Consider the following 20,303-nt stretch of genomic DNA (forward strand, 5'->3'; position numbering starts at 1 on the left):
ACCTCAGCCCTTCCCATTGCAACTCCATCTGTAAAATCTTTGCTACTGACTTCCCCATTTTTAAAAAAAAAGACTCTTCAAAACTTCCCTCTTGAGCCATACTTATGGTCATGAATTAGAATACTTTTTACTCTTGCTCAGGTCTCGTGTCTCCTCCATGAAGCCTTCACCATATTGAAGGGGCTATACTCTAAAACCTTTAAACAGATGAGCTAGTAAACAAGTATGGCTTTGCTGAATACTTTTAATTATTCCATTAATTGTGATAAGGAAAAATGGATAATATCCACATACAGTATTCAAAAGAAAACATGATTTGGGGTATGACAGATAAATCTATAACAGAGATGCATTTAAGAGGAAGCTAGATAAATACACGAGGGTAAAAGGAATAGAAGGTAGGTGGGAGAAGGCTCATGTGGATCAAAAATGCCAGAGGCCAGTTGGGCTGAATGGCCTGTAAATTCGATGTAATCCCAGCAATAGAGAAAATGCTCAACAGCATTTAACAAAGCACAGCTGAGGTCCATTTCAAGATATAGAGCTCATAACAGGTGCATTTAATATATAGTTCTTTGCCTTCAAGTGCCACTCTCCCTTTGTACTTCTCAGTGAGGCTCCTGTTACGCTGGGCTCTGCAGTGGAGTGTACAGCCTCAATTGCCCAATTACTGGGAATGGAGGACCAGCTCGGTACTTGCACCTGGGCTCCTCAATCCAAACAGCAACTTTGTAGACCCACATTTTCCCCAAACTGTCCCTATTGGCTTTCCGAGTGTAGGGGTGCTTGTGAAATGAACCTGTCGTGGCCACCCATACAATGAGTATACCTCATCAGTTGTCAATGTGGTCTGCACATTTAGTTTTCCAAATAGATCTCATGTTCAACAGAATTGGTCTCTAGAACCAACGTTCTTTTGGAATACTACGTGGAGTATGAAGCAGTCAATGCTGGTCTGCTGCTGTCTTGTCCAATTCACAAATCATTTTTTACACTAGGCGCCTCTTATCTCCTTATATAATAACTTTTATTAATTGCTTTTTGATTAAATGTGCAAAGTAATCCCCTGCAAAAATAGAAAGCTTTTTAAAATATCTATATTTTTTTATAGTAAAAAGATCCATTTTAGAAAGCTTTTTTAAAATGGAATTTGGGAATTTCAAACACAAGCTTTTCCAATCGATGTATCTTATGATTTGTAAACAAAACCACACATTTGACCAATCCTTGTGCCAAATTTAGTGAGAAAAGCAATTCGCATGTTAGGTCAACGAATGAATGCTTCAACTGTAGGTTGGACCAAGAAAGGTCCTTGAAAAATTGGCCCATTGTAAAGGTACCATTTTTGATGGGTTTAATAAGCAGCCTATGTCATAGATTCAGAGTCATACAGCATAGGAACAAGCCCTTCGGCCCCCCCGCATCCATGCCGACCATAATGCCCATCTATACTAATCCCACCTGCCCGCATTAATTCCATATCCCTCTATGCCTTGCTCATTCAAGTACCTGTCCAGATGCCTCTTAAATGTTGCTATGTATGCTATAGGAAATATGTATTGTGCTTTTGGCTAGGATAGTTGACTGGATATAATTATTTAAATAAAAGCAAAATACTGCGGATGCTGGAAATCTGAAATAAAAACTGGAAATACTCAGCAGGTCTGGCAGCAACTGTGGAGAGAGAAACAGTTAACCTTTCCTCAGAACTGGCAAAGGTTAGAAATTTAATTGGTTTTAAGCAAGTGAAGAAGTGGGAGGGAAGGCGTGTGCTTGGGCAGAGGGCAAGGGAGATTAAATGACAAAGATGTCATGGGACAAAGGTAAAGGGAGTGCTAATGGTTGTGGTGAAAGACAAAGCATTAGTCCAGAGAGTGTTAATGGCAGAATAATGAACAGTTCTGTCCAAAAGCACAAACAGGAAAAAATGTTTAAGGCAGGCACATGGCTAAAAAACAACAAAACAAAATAAAAATAATAAAAAAAAGGCCAGTCATGCTCTGAAATTGTTGAACTCGATGTGGAGTCCGGAAGGCTGTAGAGTGCCTAATCAGAAGATGAGACGCTGTTCCTTGAGCTTGCATTGTTGTTCACTGGAACACAGCAGCAGGCCAAAGACAGAAATGTGGGCTTGAGAGCAGGGTGGTGAATTGAAATGGCAAGCAACCGGAAGCTCAGGGCCATGCTTGTGGACTGAGTGGATGAGTTCCGCAAAACAGTCACCCAATCTGCGTTTGGTCTCCCCAAATTATCGGCCGGTGAGCCTTATGTCAGTGGTCGGGAAACTATTAGAGGGGATTATTCGGGACAGGATTTACTCCCATTTGGAACAAACGAACTTATTAGTGAGAGACAGCATGGTTTTGTGAAGGGGAGGTCGTGTCTTACTAATTTGATTGAGTTTTTTGAGGAAGTGACTAAGATGATTGATGAAGGAAGGGCAGTGGATGCTATCTATATGGACTTCAGTAAAGCCTTTGACAAGGTCCCTCATGGCAGACTGGTGCAAAAGGTGAAGTCACATGGGATCAGAGGTGCGCTGGCAAGGTGGATACAGAACTGGCTCGGTCATAGAAGACAGAGGGTATCAGTGGATGGGTGTTTTTCTGAATGGAGGGATGTGACTAGTGGTGTTCCGCAGGGATTAGTGCTGGGACCTTTGCTGTTTGTAGTATATATAAATGATTTGGAGGAAAATGTAGCTGGTCTGATTAGTAAGTTTGCGGACGACACAAAGGTTGGTGGAGTTGTGGATAATGATGAGGATTGTCAGAGGATACAGCAGGATATAGATCGGTTGGAGATTTGGGCGGATAAATGGCAGATGCAGTTTAATCTGGACAAATGTGAGGTAATGCATTTTGGAAGGTCTAATGCAGGTGGGAGGTATACAGTAAATGGCAGAACCCTTAGGAGTATTGACAGGCAGAAAGATCTGGGCGTACAGTTCCACAGGTCACTGAAAGTGGCAACGCAGGTGGATAAGGTAGTCAAGAAGGCATACGGCATAGAGTATAAAAATTGGCAAGTCATGTTGCAGCTGTACAGAACCTTAGTTAGGCCACACACACTACCAGAAGGACGTGGAGGCTTTGGAGAGAGTACAGAGGAGGTTTACCAAGATGTTGCCTGGTCTGGAGGGCATTAGCTATGAGGAGAGGTTAGAAAAACTCGGATTGTTTTCACTGGAACGACGGAGGTGGAGGGGCGACATGATAGAGGTTTACAAAGTTATGAGCGGCATGGACAGAGTGGATAGTCAGAAGCTTTTTCCCCAGGGTGGAAGTGTCAGTTACTAGGGGACATAGGTTTAAAGGTGTGAGGGGCAAAGTTTAGAGGGGATGTGCGAGGCAAGTTGTTTTTTTTTTTTTTTACACAGAGGGTGGTGAGTGCCTGGAACTTGCTGCCAAGGGAGGTGATGGAAGCAGATACGACAGCGACGTTTAAGAGACATCTTGACAAATACATGAATAGGAAGGGAATAGAGGGATATGGGCCCCGGAAGTGCAGAAGGTGTTAGTTTAGGCAGGCATCAAGATCGGCGCAGGCTTGGAGGGCCGAATGGCCTGTTCCTGTGCTGTACTGTTCTTTGTTCTTTGTTCAATGTAGAGGCAACCGCATTATGAGCAGCGAATACAGTATACTAAATTGAAAGTACAAGTAAATCGCTGTTTCACCTAGAAGGAGTATTTGGGGCCTTGGATGGTGATGTGCTGTGGGAAGGGGACAAGGTGACGGGGGTTAATGGAGGAGTGGACCAGGGTGTCGCGGAGGCAACGATCCCTTCGGAATGTTGACAGGGAAAAAGATGCGTTTGGTGGTGACATCACGCTGGAGGTGGCGGAAAACGATCCTTTGGATGTGGAGACTGGTGGGATGGAATGTGAGGACAAGGGGAACCCTGTCGCGGTTCTGGGAGGGAGGGGAAGGGGTGAGAGTAGAAATGCGGGAAATGGGTCGGACATCGTTGAACGTCCTGTCAACCACAGTGGAGGAAATCCTCGGTTGAGGAAAAATGAAAACATATCAGAGGCACTCTCTCTGGACTAATGCTTTGTCTTTCACCACAACCATTCGCACTTCTTTTGTCTTTGCCCCATGACATCTTTGTCATTTAATCTCTCCTGCCCTCTACCCTATTATACACCTTCCCTTTTGATCTCATTCCCCCCTCCCTCCCAACCTCACTTCACTTGCTTAAAACCGATTACATTTCTGACCTTTGCCAGCAAAGCAGTCACCCAATCTGCATTTGGTCTCCCCAATGTAGAGGCGACCGCATTGAGAGCAGCGAGTACAGTATACTAAATTGAAAGAAGTACAAGTAAATCGCTGTTTCACCTGGAAGACCTGAAACGTTAATTCTACTTCTCTCTCCACAGATGCTGCCAGACCTGCTGAGTATTTCTAGGACTTTCTGTTTTTATATCATTATTTAAACTTGTTTTGCCTCAAGAAAAGAGAGAGGAAGAAAAGTGGATTTTTTTATTGGAAACTATTGTTCATTAAATAATGTTTAGCGTAGGTCTCGAATCCTGCAATCCATTACTGACAGGAGACATTTGCGTGGCATCATTTTCACATATTATTTAAGACAAAAACTGTCGCTTTTAAATGCCGCCATGACCCAACACCCAATGCTGATATACTCAGACTATAAAACTACATCTTAGGATTTTTAATGAGGTTTACAGAGCATTGTCAAATACCTTCTGGTGTTTCTTTACAGTTTATTGGAGCACATCAACTTACGGGTTCATTTCAGTGAGTCAACAGTAACGTCAAAGATTACCATCATAAATCCTTTTTATTAGGTTTATTTTTACTGAAGTGAAAGGTAATGAACACAGCTAACAAAGCCCTGTCTTGGACCTAGCTTTACTAATTAGCTTGCAAGAGACATCTTCATATTCTGGCACCTTTCAGACTTCTGACACAAGATAGCTCGTACCTGGCAAAGATAAATGGCAGCCATTAATAAGTCATTTCATGAACCTCAGCGATACAACCGGCAAATAAGTAGGAACCAGTTCTCAGTAGTACTTCGTGCTCTGAAGACATATTTGCAGGAGAATTAAATAGAGGAGATCACTGTCAGCAAGTAGCAGTTGGTGCCTCAACTACCCCAGTCTCTCCAATGTTCTGAGTTTGTTCTTGTTCATTGTGCAGTGCAATCTAGTAGCTAACCTCAAATGTGTAGACAGTCATTATAAATATAAGATGGTCACTAATAAATTCAATAAAGAATTCAGAAGAACATCTGAATGTTGGGCGGCACAGTGGCGCAGTGGTTAGCACCGCAGCCTCACAGCTCCAGGGACCCGGGTTCGATTCCGGGTACTGCCTGTGTGGAGTTTGCAAGTTCTCCCTGTGTCTGCGTGGGTTTTCTCCGGGTGCTCCGGTTTCCTCCCACAAGCCAAAAGACTTGCAGGTTGATAGGTAAATTGGCCATTATAAATTGTCACTAGTATCGGTAGGGAAATATAGGGACAGGTGGGGATGTTTGGTAGGAATATGGGATTAGTGTAGGATTAGTATAAATGGGTGGTTGATGTTCGGCACAGACTCGGTGGGCCGAAGGGCCTGTTTCAGTGCTGTATCTCTAATCTAATCTAATCTAATCTAATCTCTACCCAGAATGGTTATATTATGGAACTTGCAGCCACAGTGAGCAGTGAGGTGAACAAGCATAGATGCACTTACTGGGAAGCATGATCAGTACATGATGGAGAAAAGAACAAGGATTAGATAAAGCAGGAGAGCAGGGACAGGCAGCTGGGCAACAGAGGGATGGGAGTTGGGGGGGCTGGGCGCAAGGTGGATGGGAGAAGGGGGCCAGGCACGAGGTGGCCAGAAGGCTAATTAGAAGCAGGTTGGTTTTGGGATTCTTATTTTGTTTCCCCCCAGATTTTACCCCCCTCCTACCCGACCCAAACCTGGCTGCTCTTTTGGCTAAAATTCCTCTGGGAACTTGTTGCTGGCTGATGAAATTCAATGAGCCATTGGGGTAGCGCCGAACCCTTTTCTGAACAAAAAAAAATACTGGATCTACTGGACACCTTGCCAACCACGCCATGAGCCACTTTATCAAGTAATAATAAATAGTATACTTAATTCAAATTGCATAAAAGGAGACTTATACAATTTGAGTAAGTTTTTAAGAATAATACAATGCAATATCTTGTTATTTTGGGACCAGAGGATATTAATAATCATTGAAACATTAAACCATTACATTGGCATCTGGTCTTAACTGACCAGCTTTGATAGGTTTTCTAGTTCAATTGTTCAGCATTGAATAAAATGAGCAGATTTAGTGTTTTTCCATTCACCCAGTAAAAAGAACCCATTACTCCAACTTAATGAAGTTCAACATTCGTAATCACTGGGCTGCTTTTTATCATACCATGCCAAAAATGTATGAAGGTCAGATTTCAATTTGAGAAATTGTAGCTATTCTTCACTCTTCCCAAGTATTCTATGGTGCCATTTAGTATTATGACAGAGTCTAAATGGTCTATTTGGATTGCTTAGAAGTTCAAAGTGGTTTGTCTTCCTGATAGAACTAGATGTTATTCCTCGAACGTGAAATATATGGCTGGTTTTATTGTAATCATCTGTGCATTTGATAATTTTTTTTTTTTTGAAGTGTTCATACTTTCCAGGAAATCTGATGCTATATTTTAACTATTTTGCCATTCTTAGCTGTAGATTCACATAAATTAAAAACTGCTAAGTTTGTCCTTTTTTTTTAAAACACCAAAGGAGAAATGTGCACTTAAGCTGTTATTTTAAACAGATTAAACAAAATTTTGTTTTTCCAATTCTGATGTCTAATTAGATGCAAAACAGTTGAATTCCCCAGTTCAGTTGCAATGCACTGATGCAAGAGGTTTTACAAGGAGAATTCACGATAGCATAACATAGGAAGATAGGAACAGGAGTAGGTCATTCAGCCCCTCAAGCCTATCCCGCCATTCAATGAGATCATGGCTGATCCGCGGCCTAACTCCATATACCTGCCTTTGGCCCATATCCCTTAATATCTTTGCTTAACAAAAATCTATCTATCTCAGATTTAAAATTAACAACTGTTCTAGCTTCAACTGCTATTTGTGGGGAGAGTGTTCCAAACCTCTACCACTCTTTGCGTGAAGAAGTGCTTCCTAACATCTCTCCTGAACGGTCTGGTCCTAATTTTTAGACTATGCCCCCTAGTTTTAGAATCTCCAACCTGTGGAAATAGTTTATCTTTATCTAGCCTGTCTTTTCCTGTTAATATCTTGAAGACTTCGATCAGATCACCCCTTAACCTTCTAAATTCTAGCGAAAACAGGCCTAATTTGTGTAATCTCTCCTCGTAACTTAACCCCTGTAGTCCAGGTATCATTCTTGTAAACCTATGTTGCACTTCCTCCAAGGCCAATATATCTTTCCTAAGGTGTGGTGCCCAGAACTGCTCTCAGTACTCCAAGTGGGGTCTAACCAGGGTTTTGTACAGCTGCAGCATAACCTCTGTGTCTTTATACTCCAATGCTCTAGATATAAAGACTAACATTCTATTACCCTTTTTGATAATTTTCTGCACTTGCTCGTGGCATTTTAAAGGCACCTGAACCCCCCAAGTCTCTTTGGACATCCACTGTACTTAACCTCTTCCCATTTAGAAAGTACCCTGCTCTATCCTTTTTGGTCTTAAATGGATAATCTCACCCTTGCCCGCATTGAAATCCATCTGCCACAGTTTTGCCCACTCATCTAATCTGTCAATAACTCTTTGCAATTTTATGCTATCATCTACACCTTCTACAATGCCGCCTAACTTTGTATCATCAGCAAATTTGGATATATGACTTACTATGCCATCATCCAAGTCGTTAATGAATATTGTGAATAATTGAAACCTCAACACAGATCCCTGCAGGACACCACTAGTCACATCCTGCCAATCGGAGTATTTACCCATTATCCCCACTCTCTGTCGCCTACCACTCAACCAACTTCCTAACCATGTCAATAATTTGCCCTCAACTCCATGGGCTTCTACCTTAGTTAACAGTCTCTTATGTGGGACTTTATCAAATGCCTTCTGGAAGTCCATATAAATAACATCGATAGACATTCCCCTGTCCACTACCTTAGTCACCTCTTCAAAGACCTCAATGAGATTTGTCAGGCATGACCTTCCCGTCGTGAATCCATGCTGGCTATCCCTGATTAACTGAAATTTTTCTAGGTGTTCAGTCATCCTATCCTTGATTATAGACTCCAGCAACTTGCCCACCACAGATGTCAGGCTAACTGGTCTGTAATTTCCTTGGTTCCCCCTTTCACCCTTCTTATAAACAATTCTACATAGACTTATGCTCCTTTGAAAACATTCTTATGAAGGGCATTTCACCCATTACAGACTTTCTCCTCTCCCCCCGCCCCCCCCACCACATACACATTTTTATGTTTTATACATATTTTTATATACATACATATAAACACATAGAATTCCTTGTTGGTTTGCTTGCAGCTGACAGGAGGAAATAATGTGTCTTTCAGCTATTATATGACGTTAAAGGGCAAAATGGTGGTTGGACCGGAGCTGCTCATTCACAGTGCTACAAGTGGTAGGAGGGCTGAATAACAGGCAATACAGTGTTACTATCTATAATAATGATACTCAATTTTTGTCTGTCTGGACTGTTTTGATTGGCCAGTTTAAGGGGTGCATCTGTTGATGGATTAATTTAATGGGTGGTGCTTGGCTCACGCAGATGAGAGGCTGAATAAATTGGGCCTATATTCTCTGCTGTTTAGAAGAATGACAGGCGATCTCATTGAAACATATAAGATTCTGAAGGGGCTGGATACGGTAGGCAGTGAGATTGTTTCCACTAGTCGAGGAATCTAAAACACAAGTGCACAGTCTCAGGATAAAGAGTCAATCATTTAGGACTGCGATGAGGAGAAATTTCTTTATTCAGAGGGTTGTGAATCTTTGGAATTCTCTACCCCAGATGGTTGTAGATGCTCCATCGTTGAACACATTTAAGGCTGGGATAGAGAGATTTTTGGTGTCTCAGGGAATCAAGGGATATGGCGAGTGAACAGGAAGGTGGAGTTGATGCCCAAGATCAGCCATAATCGTTCTGAATGGCGCAGCAGGCTTGGTGGGCCATATGGTCTACTCCTGCTCCTATTTCTTGTGCAATAATGAGGATACTCATGGTCTTAGCATCCCCAAGCAGGGAAAAATAAAAAAAACTGGGTTCCCTCTGCTTATGAGTATCCAGTGATCCACGATGCAAAAATGTCGATGCTTAGATGCTGGATGAGGACATGCTCAGGGCTGGCTGGAAAACTTCCACATTCTCTACTCTCGCTGCGCATTGTCGCAGAAAAAGGATGCTTGTCTAGATTATATATTAATGTAATTTCAGAGTTACTGAGGCCAACAACTGTCTCAGTGAACGGAACAAAGCTTAAACATTTTCCTAGTTATACCTTGAAACTTCAATCACCATTCTCAATTCATCACAAGCCATTCTATAACTGAAGCAAATAATTGAACAGTTGGAACCAAAACAGATATTTTCCACTATTACAATCAATGCACCACAACATGCAATTTGTCCGAGGATGCCTGAGGTCTGTGTTACACAAAGCTGGTTATTCTGGATATTACAGTGCTGTCATCACTGCTCAAGTTACTGACAAGGTGGACAAAGCGATCAGAGGGAGCAGCTGATTAGTTTAAACTCAAGATTAAAGAGCAGCTTGGCTCCAAGTGAACTGGATTTGTTAATTTAGGATCAGTTCAGCAATTGCTTGCGATTCCTGGAGCTTGCTGTGGGATGACCTTAAGAAGCTCTAAGTGAAGGTCACCAGAGGAAGTGATGCCTTGTCACATGACCAAGAATTTATGGCTGCTGCCCAACAAAGTGAGATGCATTTAGATGTGGCTCGTGCAGTAACTGTGTAAATATATGTTCTAGTTAAAGTATAATAAAACCCACTTTTTTTGGATATTACTTGTAGTCCTATGAGTCTTACAATAGTTCACATATCAAAAGGAACAAATATTACAGAGCTGACTCAAATTTACACTGGACATGAATCTGCTTCCCTTGATTCCTACCTGCTTGTCTCAGTAAAGAACAGCACCCCCATTTATGCAGTTTTCCTACACTGAAACTGCTTCCAAGAATCAACCATTCAACATGGATTCCTCATCTCTCTTTTGTTGACATATATGTCTTCCGTTGATTTCAACATTTTTGAATATTGTTAATCTATTTGGGATCTACATTATGTAAGATTCTGCTGTGTCCAGCAAATCTGCTTGTGCCACTCTTGAAGGGAGTGGGGCAGGTGGGGGGAATGGAGAGAAGCGAAGGGGAGAGGCAGAGTGATAAAGAAGAGGAACAAAGAGAATCAGAGAGAATAATGGAGAAAGACAGAGTGAATTAAAGATTGGAAGACAAGCAGAGAAATACCTAAAGAGAATCAAAAGAAACCTTTTTTGTCTCTGAGCACCAACTGTAACTGAAGAATGTAGGGGAATTGTATTTTTTTTTAAAAAAGGGACTTGTATCCTGACTGATATTTCATTGCTGCTTTGCACCAGTACCAGGCTGAAAGTGCAATTTATGCTGTAAGATGGCAATATAAGTAAATTCTATTTACATTCAGAATGGGCTTGAGTCATCCAGGAACATAATGAACTGTGCAGCAAGATTAGTACTGAAAACGCCAGACAAATCCTACAGCAAACATACATAATTCAGAGCTTTTGCCACCCACACAGACAACAGGTGACAGATAGAAGACCGAAATGTGAATGTTGCATTAGAGTACAGATTAGCAGCACCTGCCTCACCCATCTTAGTGGCAGTCCCCATTAAGACTTAACACCCATTTTTTAATATAAGTAAACACAGTTCCATAAGTAATTCTGGATTAAATAGAAAATTCTATCTGCATTTTCCTACTGGAATACCATTTGAAAAATGAAATATTATACCCGAGTTGGATATTTCCCTTTATAAGTCTAGAGCTTGGTTTTAAAATTTTTTATAGATTATTAAATATAAAAGGGTGCCACATATATTTTGAAAAGTAAAATTAGAGTGTGAAGCCTGGGGGCGGCTGGTATTAGAACAGCTATAAGCAAAACCGTTAGACATAGGTGTGCAAATTACATATTTTGTTCTGTAGTTTTAACCACAGCATCATTTCCAATTAACTGCAAGTGTAGATCACCTATGTAGAATGATTGTCCAAACATACAGCACACCTTTGAACGTTACTGTGGAGTCACTAATTTGATTGACATTCCATCCAGTTCAACATGTAGTTGAGCTGTGTAGGTAATCATAGCTGTACTGTGACAATGATGATGATTAAGAGCAATAGAATGACAGCCCAAAGTGACAAATCACTAGCTGAGTAGTTTGATTGTTGGATCTAGTCAGTACTGGTATCAAGGGGCCTGAAAACCAGCAAAAGGTGTGTCAATTTGGACTGTTGCTGCCTTGTTTACATAACAGACAGCCTGTTGAAAAACTCAACAGGGACCAAGCCCATAAACCCTGCTCCTCTCAGTGTTCTCACAACATTGCTAGTTCCCCAAGTAGTCAAGAAAAAGGGAGTTGAGTGGAGGCAACAGACACCTATCCCTGTATATCTCCAGGTATTTCCACTGTGCACTTGACTGGAGAGAATCTTGCTGTAATCAAAGCTACAGGATGACTAACTTAATCAGTAAAAAAAAATGACCAGAGAATTTACCAACAGCCCCTCGCTTCTATGCCAATTCCTCAGCCCCACCCCTCAGCTTGATTTGTGACTTGCAAAAGCTACTGACCCAAAGAGTTTAACATAAAATATGGTGTCTCCCCCTTACATTTAATAATCTTGCTGTTGTGTGACATAGAGATAGCCAATATGAGTTGTTTTTTTTTAAAAAGTAACTTCACATAGTTGGGGAGGGTGGCAGTGGAGGGTCAGAGATTTGGACATCACTGGCAAAGCCAGCATTTATTGCCCATTCCTAGTTGAGATGGTGGTGCTGCAACTGAGTTGCTTGTGAGGCCAATTCAGAGGACAGTACAGAGTCAACCATACTTGTGTAGGACTGAAGTCACAGAGACCAGACTTGGTAAGGATGGCTGGGTTCTTAAAAGGTTCAATCTGTGGAGAGTTGCATGATCTAAGCTGTAGAAGTGCCAGAACTTCCATCATTTTTAAACTATCTACCTGCACTACAAAGCAGCACTGTAGACAATAAACCAATGAAAGCATGGGAAACCACACAAACGCGCAATGTAAACATCCTTTCTGTGGGCCCACCGACTCAGCACCTTTTGTGCAAAGTCTCCAGGTAGATGCAAAAGACCCACACAAAAACAGAACACAAAACTTTTTCATTACATACCGTGCTTCTCTACACAATTCCCTTTCTCGTCTTCAACAAACCAAGAGAGACATGATCCACAGCGATCTAAACCAGGTAAGCAGGATTCCCGTCGTTTAAGTGTGCAGTCAAGGTTTGTGGGGCAGGTTCCAGCTGAAGAGGACAGAGGGGTGAAAAATCAGTACAGCAGAACATTTTAAAAGGGTCAACAGACAAAGCAAACTGTTTATTCCATCTTCAGTACCATCTGTCATGATCCCTTTAGCACCTAATTCTGTTCCTGTTTGAACAGGTTTCTTATTGTGAAGTTACAGAAGTGGAGAAGGCACATGCAACATGTGATTTAGACCAAAAATTTTTATTACAGTTTGTACAGGAAACATACGTAATGACTTTGTGCTTTCTGCGTGTATCAGATATTAGATAATACTGGTCTCTCCAATACCCAAGCAAAATGTCCTATTCTTATTCAGTGGATCTTCCATCACCAGCACAGCTTACCCTGATGCTGTCTAGCATCCTATCATGTTTACCTTCCACACAATAAGTGTACTTTAGAGTACACTATATATTGGAGAAATTTAACTAAGACAAACATTTGTGACACATTTAAACTACACAAGTGGAAAAAGAAAGTGCCAGATTTACTAAAGGTGTTCACAGTTAGGAAGGGTTTTGATAGAGTAACAACGGACAAACTGTTTCCACTGGCAGGTGCATTGATAACCAGAGGATTCAGATTTCAGATAACTGGTAAAAACAGCTGACATGAGAATTTCTTTACACAGTGAGTTATGATCTAGAATGCACTGTCTCAAAGCATTGTAGAAGCAAATTCAATAACTTTTAAAATGTAACTGGATATAGACTTGAAAAGGAAAAGACTGCAAGTCTATGAGGAACGTGTAGGGGAGAAGGACTAATTAGATAGCTCTTTTCAAGAGCTGGCACAGACACAATGGGCCTCCTTTTGTGCTGTAAGATTCTAAACGCACAGCAGATTGGTGGTGTGACGTGTTACACCTAAAGTTCACTCAACATTTGCATGACTCTGTTTTCACTGTACTCTGTATTTTCAGTAAGTTTTATACCTTTTATTCAGGTGGCACATACTATGCAGCAGCAACACCTGGCACTGTGACACATTTATTCATTCTCATTGTCTCCTGCAATATTAAACTGGTTAAGACACTGACCAGAGTGATCTGACACTCTCCCAAAATAAGCAAAGGTGGACTGGGGCAGGGGAAAAGTAGTGGGAAAAAGTCTCTTGTTATTCGTGTGGTGTAAGCAGACCAGGGAATTGGTGGGAAAAAAGTGGAGTGAAAGTAAATTTTAATAGCCTTTAGTCAAATTCCTATGATGAATTACTGCAGGTGCATCTCACTGGTGCAGATTAGACAACTGCTCCAACTAGACTGTGGGAACTTCACTGGCTTTCTTTTATTACTTTGATGGCTGCATCTGACTAATAAAAGATGATACATCATTAGCAAAGGATCTATAAACCTTGCTCTCTCAAATATATTTGGACTAAATCAGGTAATTCATTTCACCTACATTTCTCTACTTACAACACAGAAACAAATGAAGAAAGAGCTTGCAATTATATAACACCTTTCATGTTCTTGGGACATCCCAAAGCACCCCACAGGCAATATACAGCAAATAACGTATTGCAGTTTGTACAGGAGACATGCAGCATCCTCTTGTGCCTCCTGTATTTAATCAGACACCAGACAATACTGGCTTCTCCAACAGCCAGTCACAGTTGTAATGTAAGAAAATGTATGTCAATTTGCATACATCAAAGACCAGATAATCTACTTTTAGTCACATTGGTAGGAGGATACATTTTGGCCAGGACACCAAATGTACCTGCATTTCTTTTACAAATGCCACTGAATCTTTTACATCCACCTGAGTGGGCAGATAGGTCCTCGTTTTAACATCTCAGCCAAAAGACGGCACCTCTAATGGTGCTCCGCTCCCTCAGCAATGCACTAAAAAGGCAAGATTACCACTTAGCCAAGTCTGACAACTTATTTGAAAAAAGAGTGACAAGGGTTAAAAGCACTGTCCTTCCATTTCTTGGGCATGGAACAGAATTCAGTCCAGTTCTTAAGGATACTTCAAAAAATTTTAAACCTATTTCTTCTCTTTCAGAGGATGACTGGCCTGTCACGTATTTCCCCCATTTTTTTTTTCCAGATTTCCAGCTTTACTTTTTATCTGGAATAATAGGATGAAAGCCTCATCTCTGCCGGCTATAAATCCCCAAATTGAATCACCTTTGGCAGTAATTAGCCTGACTTCCAGGCTTAGAATGCACTGTTGCAGCTCTGCCGAAAGAACCTTATTCAGATTCTAAGCAGTACTGTACCTGCCTGTACTGTACACTTTATGCCGATATTGTCTCACAGGTGGAACAGTCCCTTGCAAACAACAGCACAAAGACCTGCTAAAAATAAGGAAAGTAATTCTAATAGCAGCAGACTGCAAGACTTCCCTTTTCAATAGATCAAGGTTTGTTTATAGATTAAGGCAGAATAAGGTTCAGTTTAAGAGAAATTATATTCAACGCAGCCATTGCTATTCCCTACTTCACCTTCCTCTGGAGGAGTCAAATTTACATTGATGCAATAAAAACAGAAAATGTTGGTAAGGCTTTGCAAGTCAGGTAGCATATCTGGAAACAGGAAGGCTCAAAAACTTAAGATGTTAATCCTATCTTCCTGTCTCCACAGATGATGTCTGACCTGTTGATTGTTTCCAGTATTTTCTGCTTTTAAATAAAATTTCTAGCATATGTAGTGTTTATTCTTTTTGTTACCTTGGCACAAGTGTGGATATGAAATTGGCTATGGGACAAAAGGCAGAGTAGTGATGAATGTTGTTTTTCAGACTGGAGGGAAGTGCACAGCAGTGATCCCTACGATCTACTGTTCTTTCAAATATATTAACTAGACTTGGGTACACAGGGAATAACTTTGAAGTATGCAGATGGCACTAAACTCAAATGTAGTAAACAGTGGGGAGGACAGTAACAGACTTCAGGACAACATAGGCAGACTGGTGAAATGGTTAGACACACGGCAGATGAAACTTAAAGCAGAGCAGTGTGAAGTGATTTATTTGGTAGGAAAATTAGAGAGGGGCAATTTGGTACAAATGGTACAATTTTAAAGGAGATCCAGGAAATGGACACCTGGGGGTCTATATACACAAATCTTTGAAGATGGCAGATCAAGTCAATGAGACGGATAAAAAGGCATCCGGGACCCCTGACTTTATAAATAGAGTACCAACAAGGAAGTCATGCTAAGGCATTATGAATTGCTGGTTAGGCCATAACTGGAACAGTGTGTCCAATTCTGGGAACTGCACTTTAGGAAGGATGTCAAGACCTTGGAGAGGGAGCAAAGGAGATTCACTAGAATGGTACCAAGGATGAGGGACTTCAGAGCTAGGATTGTTCTCCTTAGACCAGAGAAGGTTCAGGGGAAGGTTTAATAGAGGTGTTCAAAATCATGAAGGTCTTTGATAGTGCCATTTCCACTAGCAGAAGGGTCAGTAACCAGAGACAAAATAATTGGCAAAAAAGCCAGAGGTGAGATGAGGAGACTTTTTTTTAGTGCAGCGATGATGATCTGAAAGGGTGGTGGAAGCAGATTCAATAGTAACTTTCAAAAGAGAATGGGATATATACTTGAAGTGGAGAAAATTCTAGGGCTACGAGGAAAAGCAGGGTAGTGGGACTAATCGGATAGCTCTTTCAAAGAGCCGGCACGGCTACAATGGACTGAAAGACCTCCTCTGTGCTGTAATATTCTAAAATCCACTCAAAGGATCTCTTAAGATTTTGGATTTGAGTTGTAAAATTATTTTTCAGGAAAAATGTGTCTGGCAAAATGTGCATTAATGTGGACTTGGTGACAGACTCGTGATCTTTTATGATGATATCCTGCCTGTAACTGTACCTCCATATTACTTCTGTTACAGCCTGTATCCCAGCAAAGACCTTTATTTTGAAGTAGTGATTTCCTGCGTACTTCTGGTTCATTTAGGAATGTACAGGTAACATCTGAGTGGATGAAAAAGTATTGGTCAATCAGTGTCATGAAACATAGCTCATTATGCACTCTATCATGACAATGAGATCCCAACTTAGTTTTATTTTAAGGCCTCTTAGTTTGATTGGGCCTTGTGCAAGACTGTTTTATTAGTGGTATACCCTCCTCAGACTGAAAGGGTACGCGGTGCCAATTTCTTTCCTAGTGGCATTGAAACACCCAGCACCAATCTTCTTGGTCCGATGAAAATAGTCATAATTCATTATGTGCATTATATGAAGGGGTTAGGCTGCACTGAGAGTTGGGAATGTAGACCGTCAAATTTTCCTTAAAAACCTCTCCTGCCATGATCACAGGCTGTTAGATGCAACTGATAAATTCAATCTGCAATGTTAATGTCCATCAACGTTAGCTTACCAGCACTCACAAATAAATATATTTACATAGCTCTTTACTGTATTTCTAAAGTGCCTCAAAGCACTTCAGATGATGAATGCAACAGCAGATTTGCTTGAGGGGCTGCAGCGGGGTGGGCAAACCATTCCTGCTCCTCTTGACCCGTGAGCAATACTATAAAAAGCATATATCTGCTTGATCTGGCTACTCCCACCTCCTCTTTAGCTGGTGGTTTCCCCGAGTTATGGGAGACCAGTCTGAAAAGCATTTCATTTAAATGGCTGCCAAAATCTGAGGAAGAGAGTCTTATTAACATATTATAAACATAGACCCGCCTCTCGAAAATGGGTTAGTCAGATGACCAAGCCTATCTTGGTTAACCTGGAATTAGCCCTGTATGGGGTTCTGTTTCATATATTTGCCAATTAACCGTGCCCCCCCCCCACCCCAACCATCACTGGGGGGGGGGGTGGGGGGAGAAAAGAGGGCGATGGAGTTTAAAATTGCCCACATCTTTGCATCCTGGAGCACGACTTTTCACTCGATGATGGAGTGCCAACTGATCCAAGATAATACTTAAAGAGCTTTAATTGGTAAAACTGATCAGAATGGCAGATACCGTGACATATTGATACCAACAATTTCTCTTCTTCTTAGAGTCAGAGATACAGCACTGAAACAGGCCCTTCGGCCCACCGAGTCTGTGCTGACCATCAACCACCCATTTATACTAATCCTACATTAATCCCATATTCCCTACCACATCCCCTCCTACATTAATCCCATATTCCCTACCTTCCTACACTAAGATCAATTTACAATGGTCAATTTACCTATCAACCTGCAAGTCTTTGGCTGTGGCAGGAAACCGGAGCACCCGGCGGAAACCCACGCGGTCACAGGGAGAACTTGCAAACTCCACACAGGCAGTACCCAGAACCAAACCCAGGTCGCTGGAGCTGTGAGGCTGCGGTGCTAACCACTGCGCTGCCCCTTCTTCTTCTTTGGCCTCCTTGTCTCGAGAGACAATGGGTGAGCGCCTGGAGGCAGTCAGTGCTTTGTGAAGCAGCGCCCGGAGTGGCTATAAAGTCCAATTCTAGAGTGACAGACTCTTCCACAAGCGCTGCAGATAAAATTGGTTGCCGGAGCTGTTGTTACACAGTTGGCTCTCGCCTTGTGCTTCTGTCTTTTTACCTGCCAACTGCTACGTCTCTTCAACTCGCCACACTTTAGCCCCGCCTTTATGGCTGTCTGCCAGCTCTGGCAATAACTGACTCCCACGACTTGTGATCAATGTCACAGGACTTCACGTCGCGTTTGCAGACATCTTTCAAGCGGAAACATGGACGGCCGGTGGGTCTGATACCAGTGATGAGCTCGCTGTACAATGTATCCTTGGGGATCCTGCCATCTTCCATGCGACTCACATGGCCAAGCCATCTCAAGCGCCGCTGGCTCAGTAGGGTGTACATGCTGGGGATGTTGGCCGCCTCGAGGACTTCTGTGTTGGAGATACGATCCTGCCACCTGATGCCAAGGATTCTCCGGAGGCAGCGAAGATGAAATGAATTGAGACGTTGCTTTTGGCTGACATACGTTGTCCAGGCCTCGCTGCCGCAGAGCAAGGTACTGAGGACACAGGCTTGATACACTCGGACTTTTGTGTTCAGTGTCAGTGTGCCATTTTCCCACACTCTCTTGGCCAGTGATTTCTGCATCGAGAGACAGGTTACTGGTGATAGTTGAGCCTAGGTAGGTGAACTCTTGAACTACTTGCAGAGCGTGGTCGCCGATATTGATGGATGGAGCATTTCTGACGTCCTGTCCCATGATGTTTGTTTTCTTGAGGCTGATGGTTAGGCCAAATTCGTTGCAGGCAGCCTGCAACAAATTCTGCCTGTAACAATTTACACTGATGTGAATAATTAACTTGTCTATGAGTTTAACTGGGTCAGACAGCAACCACTGTTAAAACATAAAAGCTTCTGGCACAATCTTTAAAATAATGTCAGCTAAAATTATTCTCGATTAATGACAAATAAGGTCGGTCAGGTTGGGTTAGTAATAAAAATGTTTTAAAGCAGGATTACAAAGGAAAATATTTCACTGTTATACTCAAAGTGAAGTTTGAAGCTAAGTGAAAATTACTGTATATTGTTAATTTTTTCTTACACCTGGAAAAAAATAGATCAAGACGATAGGATTAATTTCCCCCTACTCTTCTGAAAGCACCAACTCATTCTGGGATATGATGTCACTGGCACCAGTCACCTTCCTGCACCTCACCCAAATTAGCATTTTTCCTGTCACTTCAGTGAATGTCAGTAGGCTAGTTGGTCATGAAAGGAACAGGCACTTTGGCTGAATTTTACCCTTCCTAGCCCAAGAGTGCAGACGCCAATTTTTTTTTTTTAAAGTCTGGCCCAGCAACCCCAGCTCAGACCAGCAAACTCAGAACCTGTGTGGCACAAAACCTTCAAGTTTGTATGGCTCAGTTACACGCCATCAAACCAGCTTACCCAAGTTAGTTTATGCAAATGTCAGGGTTTTTTTTTATTTTGCCACCAACTGGTGATTTCATGCGCCTGCACGTAACCTACTGCAGCTCCAGCCATATGGTCACAAGGTTAACACACCTTTCACCAGAATACTCACATGAAATAGACTCATTCACATTGGGAAATATGAGAAAGTAAATATTTATAATAGGTACAGATAATGAGAGTTAGCAGACAGAAGAATGTGTTTTGATCTTTGAAGGTGGCAGGACATATTGAGAGAGTGGTAGCTGTAGTTGTTCTCCCTGGAACACAGGAAGATTTGATAGAGCGGTACAAGATTATGATAGGCAAGGATAGGTAAGTTAGACAAGGAAAAACTGTTCCCAGTAACTGGTACAAGGACTAGGGGACACAGCTTGAAGGTTTTGGGCAAGAGATGCAGAAGGAATGTGAGGAAGAACTTTTTTATGTGAGTAGTAATGACCTGGAACTCGCTGCCCACAAGGGTGGTAGAAATGGTGACAATGACTTCAAAAGGAAATTGGATGGGTACTTAAAGGAAATAAACTTGCAGGGCTACGGAGATCGAGCGGAACTGACTGGATCTCTCCATGGAGAGCAGGCACAGACTCAATGGGTCAAATGGTCTTCTTCGGTAACGTAAATGACTCGATAACTAACACAGGTGCAATACTTTTCTTGATGAAAGGTCATCGACCTGAAACGTTGAGCGCTCTCTTCACAGATGCTATCCGACTTGGAGTATTTCCAGCATTTTCTGTTTTTATTTCAGATTTCCAGCATTCACAACATTTTGCTTCTGCAATACTTTGCCCCACCATTTGAAGCCCTGCTGCATTATAAATTTTGCACTGTGTTCATATTGTATGATCTCGTAGCACAGTACATTGAGTGGCATTATAAGTT

General features: G+C 41.8%; 1 protein-coding gene across 1 annotated transcript in view; it reads right to left on the minus strand.

Annotated features, from left to right (window-relative positions):
• LOC137347475 (neural proliferation differentiation and control protein 1-like) overlaps positions 1 to 20,303 on the minus strand; it is a 253,442-nt gene that overhangs the window by 97,262 nt on the left and 135,877 nt on the right. The window contains exon 3 of the mRNA XM_068011921.1: positions 12,428 to 12,559. Within this exon, the coding sequence (XP_067868022.1) occupies positions 12,428 to 12,559 (132 nt within the window). The remainder of the gene's footprint in view (positions 1 to 12,427; positions 12,560 to 20,303) is intronic.

Source organism: Heterodontus francisci, chromosome 32, assembly GCF_036365525.1.
Source record: "Heterodontus francisci isolate sHetFra1 chromosome 32, sHetFra1.hap1, whole genome shotgun sequence".
Lineage (NCBI taxonomy): Eukaryota > Metazoa > Chordata > Chondrichthyes > Heterodontiformes > Heterodontidae > Heterodontus > Heterodontus francisci.